Here is a 6,448-nt window from a genome sequence, read left to right as displayed (position 1 = left end):
AAAATCTAAACATTGGCTACTCCATACATTCTTATTCTTAAATTTGCTCCTTCTTGAGTCTCATGACATGAAAATTTCAACTTAAACGCAGAACTAGTCCATGGGCGGACACCACATTAAAACAGATATGCTTTTGAACCAATATTGTCAATCGCATATCATTCAAATAGCAGTTTGTTTAAATTCTGCTACGGTACAATGCTATAGCACATCATAGCTGCAATTTGACAATATTTTATACTAAATTGTGTATCGTAGAACAATAGTGGTTTGTTCAAATTCCACTATGCTACAACAGGATAACCGCTATTTGACAACACTGCTAAAAAAGTTGCAGAATAAAAGAAAACAAACATCCAACAAAAGATCAGCAAAATAAAAACAATGATAGAAAATTATTATTATTTTAATAGATTACGATATTACAAGCTACAAGAAAGGAAAGTATTGAGAGAAAAATAGCATCTAAATAAGAAGATGATAGTAGAGAATTCAGAATGAAATAAAAACAATACCTACTGACAAGAACATTTTAGCAAAATTTGGTCAGAAAGAATTATTTAGTATAAATTGATCAGACAACAGTTTCAAATACATGGCATTTAAATTTCATCAGCACTCAACTTGGGAAAGCAAGTTCCTCAGCAGCATCCTCCTTCCCCCATCGACGAATTTTTTCTCGCATGCTACTCAAAAATTATTGTCAGTCCTTTTGTAACTATACTTTCAAGTTTGAACAATAGAAGCTTCCCGAATTTCCTGCTCTGTTAGTAGCTTCGTAGTATGAACATATTCAGAAACAGAATCATTGTTTACGGACTCCAAGCTAACGGGACTCACAGAAAACTCAGCTCCAACCGCCTTTATAGTTCTCTCTATAAATTCTGATCTTGGCATATGCTCCTTCATTCGACATATAAAATCCATGTGATCTCTTGTCTGCACCAAAGCAAACAAATGTAAGCATTGATCGATAAACAAATGAAGCAAGTAATCTTAACACTGTTTGAGTTTAATGTGTGGAGATATTAATAACCCACTTCTAAATGGTATAAAGCATATTGATGAATTAATAACTCTCATGTAGAGAAAAGAATTTTTTTATTTTTTTAACAGCCAATATTATTATAAAGTAACCCAAATCCACTCAAGATGAGTAGGATGGGACATAAAAAACACCACCACCCCCACAAAAATGCAAGCAGGGGGCAAAGAAATATTGAAATATAAACTTACTAATCGATACTTGGGAGCCTTTGTTGGTAACTTGAGATAAGACATGTTCTTGGCTTCATAATCCCATAGAAAAGATGTGTGGTGTACCCACCGGTTCTTGGTTATAGATTGAGCATTTCCACCAAACTTTCGATCACCAAACGCGTAATCTTAGAACACAAAGGAAGAAAAAAAGAATTGGAACAGAAATTCATTATAAAATTCATGAAACAGATTGAATTTTAAACACAGACTTTAAATGAACCATTGAACTAAACATAACTCTGCACTATTGTGTTCATTTAACACAAAAAATGAATGGTCCTAGAAACATTGTAAAAAAGATCTAGATACGAGACTCAATCAATATACCATTTTCACGGAGATGGAAATCAGCAAGCCCTTCAAAAACTCTACCATACAATTGACCACTCCATGACATAATTGGACGGGGAAAGGGTTGAACATTTGGAACAGCGTCTTTATTGCATATCAGTGTAATAAAGATAGTGCCGTTGTCAACAATAACAGTTCCTCCCCCAGTAAACCTTCTGATGATAGGTATATGATCTCGCAACACAGACTTGACTTCAACAAGTTCTGAAAGTTTCCTATGTAAAATATTTCACATTGACATCAAATCCTACTTCCCATGTTCAGAGCGAGGGAATGAAGGAGGCATCACATAAATAAAGCAAATCAACAAGTGGCCTGTAGAATGTAACATTCATTTGCTAGATAGATTTATTATCTTTCATACCTGGGAATGCAGCATTCCCAAAAGATTTTTTAAGACCTTAGTATGTTCCATGATGTTGAAATTATTTTTCCTAATAAAAACATGACACCACTAAATTGACTTAGCATCCACCCAAAAGTGATTTAAGGAAAATGACCAAGATAATTGGGACTTTAAGTTCTCAAAGCCAAACTTATTAGATAAATAATTTTAAAAAATAAATAAATAACACTCTCAAAAGTGTTCTAGGAAAGTCAAACTACTGAGCATTTGGCAAAATAAACATGATTCCACAAACTCGGATCTCATCAGAGATTTATGCACCCATTTTCAAGTTTAATAAACAGCAATATGGTACAAAATCAACACTTCATTCTTTTCAGTTTTCACATGCGCACAAGATTTTTAGACTCCATGTAAGACATGATTGCAAAGTATATTATAGGGCTGTTTAATGGAATCATGCCAAATAAATTGAAAGAAAAACAAGTGGCAAGGGAATACACTAATTATTTTTTAAGCATGTGGTGTGATTACATGCAATCACTTTCATTTTGTCAAATTATAATTAGTGTATACATGTCAATGTTTCATAGATTCTAATTACTAAGCAAGTCAAACACTTGGGCATTCCCCAACCCACAAACTCCGCTCTCAGTTTTGTGATTCATGCATCCATTTTTTAGTTTAATAAACACTAATGTGGTACAAAATCAGGAAAAAGATTAGGCTATAGAATAAAAGTAAACGCTTTGTTATTTTCAGTTTTCACAAGTACACACCAGATTCTTAGACTCCATGTATGACTTGTTTCCAAACTATAAATAAGAGGACTACTGCATGGAGTCATACCAAATGAATTGAATGAAAAACATGTGATAAGGGAATATTACTAAAACAAAACTAGACTGTGATTCTAAAACAGAACAGTGTTCCGAAGATATAAAAACATAGGGCTGGGTTGAGCTTATCCACTGCTATAAACATTTGTGAGCTGCTTGAGAGAGTTTATGAAAGCAACTTATGATATATCCATAAACTGTTTCCGGCAGCACGTTTCCATAAGCTCTCTAGGATAGCTTATGAAAACAACTTGACTTTATTTTATCTTTTGTTATAGAAATAGCTTATACATAAGTTAAATAAGTAGTTATAACGTACATACTTACCATATAAGTGCTTATCTGTAAGCTATACGCTATTCTCACAAGCTATCATAAAGAGCTAATAAAAATAATCTGAAAACAACTTATATACATGTCATATGATGTTTCCATAAGCTCTCCCAAACAGAAACAGTCTTACAAATAAACTTAAATAAGCTAATCAAAACAGTCCTACAAGTAAATTAAGCACTTATAGTATAAGGAAGTATCATATGAGTGCATATCTATAAGCTATTTCGATGACAAAAAATCAAGTAAATCCAAACTATTCTCATATAAGCTATAAACTGTTCTCATAAGTTATCCTAAAGAGGTTAAAGAAATAAACTGGAAACAGTTTATGAACATGTGTTTCCATAAGCTCTCTCAACAGTCTCAACTCTCAAGAGTGTTTGTGTCGGTAGATAAACTCAAACAAACTAATCCAAACAGGCTTATACGCAGAACAACAACAATCAAGTCTTATCTCGCTAAATAGGATCCGCCCGCAACATGAATCAAACGACATCGTAGTATTATATCATATATCATACATAATTCTAAAACAGAGCAACATTACAAAAGATTAAAAAGAAGTACTGACTCACCCGGACAAACCCATAACAATGGCAGGAGAAGTGGTACCATCGTTAATAAGACACCAATTATCGGAACTAGTTCGAAGCAAGCGTTCTTCTAAATGCAATTGCTCCAAAATAGACATCCCTTTTAATCGTACAAGTTTCATAGATGGAACAATTACTCCTTCTCTTGCTTTCCCCAAGATACTCATTAATTATACACTGTTTTTCTTCTCTTCTGCGGTTCAATCAAAAAAACCATTGAGAAAAGATGATGAAGTTGATTATCAAAACACCTTACTTTACTTGTAAAAAGTGGCAACTATTTTAACTGGTTTATCATTTATTTGTATTGCATAAATATTTTTATACGTGGTAGCCCAATAAAAATGCTAGAGGTGATGAAAAGCCTGATTGTTCCATATTATTCCATGAAATTAAGTCATATTCGGCAAATAATTCCACATGACAATGTTGATCAGGTCTGTTACCACTTATGATAAACAAAGAGGTGCATCTACTGATTCAATGTCCTATCCTCTCAGAATACCTTCATCATGCACCCAAAGTATCTCAAATTCTCAATTCATAATTTTTTCATACTGATTACTAGAACTACCTACTAGTACATTGCAAAACTCAAAGTATATTGCAAAATCAGTATATCAAATTGGGGAAAATGACTATTGTCTTCAACCCGTTATTAACAAAAAGCATCAAAATTGGAGAAAGAAGAAGAATCGAAGAATGGCTTACCTGCGAGGAGACGAGTCAGAAACAAAGCGAGTGTGTGTCTGTGTTGTGTTGTGTCTCCGATCCCAGAAAGAAAGAAAACAAAGGGTCAATGATATTTATCAGCTCACTTATATGCTCACAAATTATATAAATAGTTTTGTCCATTTCAAATTTAATTAATTTTGAGTAAATTGGCAAATATCTGGATCGTAAAATTTTGCAATTACCCTTTCTAAGTTTAAGAAAAGACAAAAAAAAAAAAAAAAAAAAACATGTAATTGTAAAACTTTAGTTGATTTGTCATCTCCGTTAATTTCATATGTCAATCAATATGATATGGTCGTTGACTGTCATGTAGTCTGACATGTCATGTCATATGGGGTAATTATTTTTTTTTTATCATTTTTTAAAGAAAAAAAAATCTTTTTTTTTTTGTGGAAAAAATCTAAATTTTTTAATACATTTTTTCCTATATTCAATATTTATTTACTTTATTCTAAATTATGTTATTTACTTAATTCTAAATTATTTGTTCACTTTATTCTAAATTATTTATTTGATATATTCTAATTTATTTATGCACTTAAAATAAATTTGAAATTAGAAGAAAAATAAACGATTTTATTCTAATTTTTTTATTCATTAAATACAAAATTAGAAAATAAATTCAATTTTATTTATTCAATGCATAATCATAAACATAAAATAAATGCAAATATAAATACAAATAAAAAACAAAATTAATAAATATAACTCTCGTTTTATTAATATCATTCAAACATTACAATAATAAAAAGGTTTAAATATGTAAATCGTCCATGTAAGTTCGCGTGTTTTTGATTTTCGTCCCTGTATCTTTTTTTGTTCTAAAACAAACCCTGTAAGTTACAAACGTTTTGATTTTCGTCCCTCCCGTCAGCATCTGTTACAAAAACGCTGATGTGTCTAACGGTGACTGACGTGGCGTTGTTTGACGTGGCAAAACAAGTTTATGTGTCCTTCCACGCAAGATTATAGGGTCCAAAATCAAAAACGAAAAATTACATAGGGACGAAATTAAAAATCACTAAGTTACAAAATTTAAAATAAAAAATCCTTGATGTTTCCATCCTCTTCCTTTCTCTTCCATATTCTTCTTCTTCTTCTGCTTAGACTCTCTTCACTGTGAAATTGTAAATATACCATTTATAACTTCTCCTGGTTTGTATCATGATTTATGTATTCACCAAACATATACTTCATCATTTTGAGGCCAAAACTTGTCCAATTTTTTGTCCTACGTCACATGAGTAAGTACATGTTTATGGGAGAAAATTTAGAAAAAGGTGATAACATTATTCAACAATAACATTTTCTTAACTTGTCCAATCATTATTCAAAATCATAATTGTACTGCAATTTTCTTGGGCATCTTCTCTATGTCAGTTGCTTAACATTGTAAACTTAATCAACAATAAAGAACTTCTACCATATGAAATGAAAATTGTGGTATTGATTGATAATTTATGAGCTTGAAGCTCTCACATTGGAAGAAAATGGAAACCGAAAAGAGAGAAATGACACCAGAGTTGCAAGAACTCCTAGACCAGAGTTACAAGAACTCGAGCAACTTTATATTGTTCAGTTAGAAGCGAAACTCTCTCTGATTTAAGAGCAATACTTCTCTGGTCATGCTTATCTCTCTGCGGATGTCTTGAATTATTTACTACTTAAATTTAAAATTTTCTTAAATCACTAATGACTAATGAGTTAATATAAAAGTCATTAGTGTTTTAAGAAGCGATAATTACTCATTTTCGTCTGAGGATGTAGCCTTTGATTGTAGGGTGAACCATATTGATTTTGTTGTGTTCTTGTGTGCTCTGTTTTCTAGGGTTTTTTTATGTCATTTGTTTATGTGTTTATTTTGTTCTGTAAGTGTTTTTTTGTTTTGCTCTTTCATCCACGTAAAACCATCTGCCACAAAACACTTACTAATTTTTAATTATGGATTCTCTTGTTGGATTTTCGTCTTCCTTAATGATGAGCTGGTG

The 6,448-nt window shown here is 31.7% G+C and overlaps 1 protein-coding gene across 2 annotated transcripts; it reads right to left on the bottom strand.

Annotated features, from left to right (window-relative positions):
- Nucleotides 1–376: 376 nt before the first annotated feature.
- LOC25485533 (putative lipoate-protein ligase A) lies at nucleotides 377–4,558 on the bottom strand. 2 transcript variants are annotated; one of them, XM_013614768.3, is made up of 5 exons: nucleotides 4,437–4,558; nucleotides 3,708–3,918; nucleotides 1,588–1,826; nucleotides 1,237–1,385; nucleotides 377–939 (listed from the first exon to the last, which is right to left on the bottom strand). In XM_013614768.3, exons 2-5 carry the CDS (start codon nucleotides 3,890–3,892, stop codon nucleotides 727–729), a joined length of 786 nt encoding a protein of 261 aa, XP_013470222.1. In that variant the 5' UTR covers nucleotides 3,893–3,918; nucleotides 4,437–4,558; the 3' UTR covers nucleotides 377–726. The 2 variants fall into 2 exon arrangements, with proteins under 2 accessions (XP_013470222.1, XP_024627654.1); XM_024771886.2 differs by lacking the exon at nucleotides 4,437–4,558 and having other exon boundaries at nucleotides 1,588–1,815; nucleotides 3,708–3,894.
- Between the last annotated feature and the right edge of the window lie 1,890 nt (nucleotides 4,559–6,448).

This window comes from Medicago truncatula, chromosome 1, assembly GCF_003473485.1.
Source record: "Medicago truncatula cultivar Jemalong A17 chromosome 1, MtrunA17r5.0-ANR, whole genome shotgun sequence".
NCBI lineage: Eukaryota > Viridiplantae > Streptophyta > Magnoliopsida > Fabales > Fabaceae > Medicago > Medicago truncatula.
The sequence above is the reverse complement of the archived record's forward strand: the minus strand, read 5'-3'. Positions and strand labels throughout refer to the sequence as shown.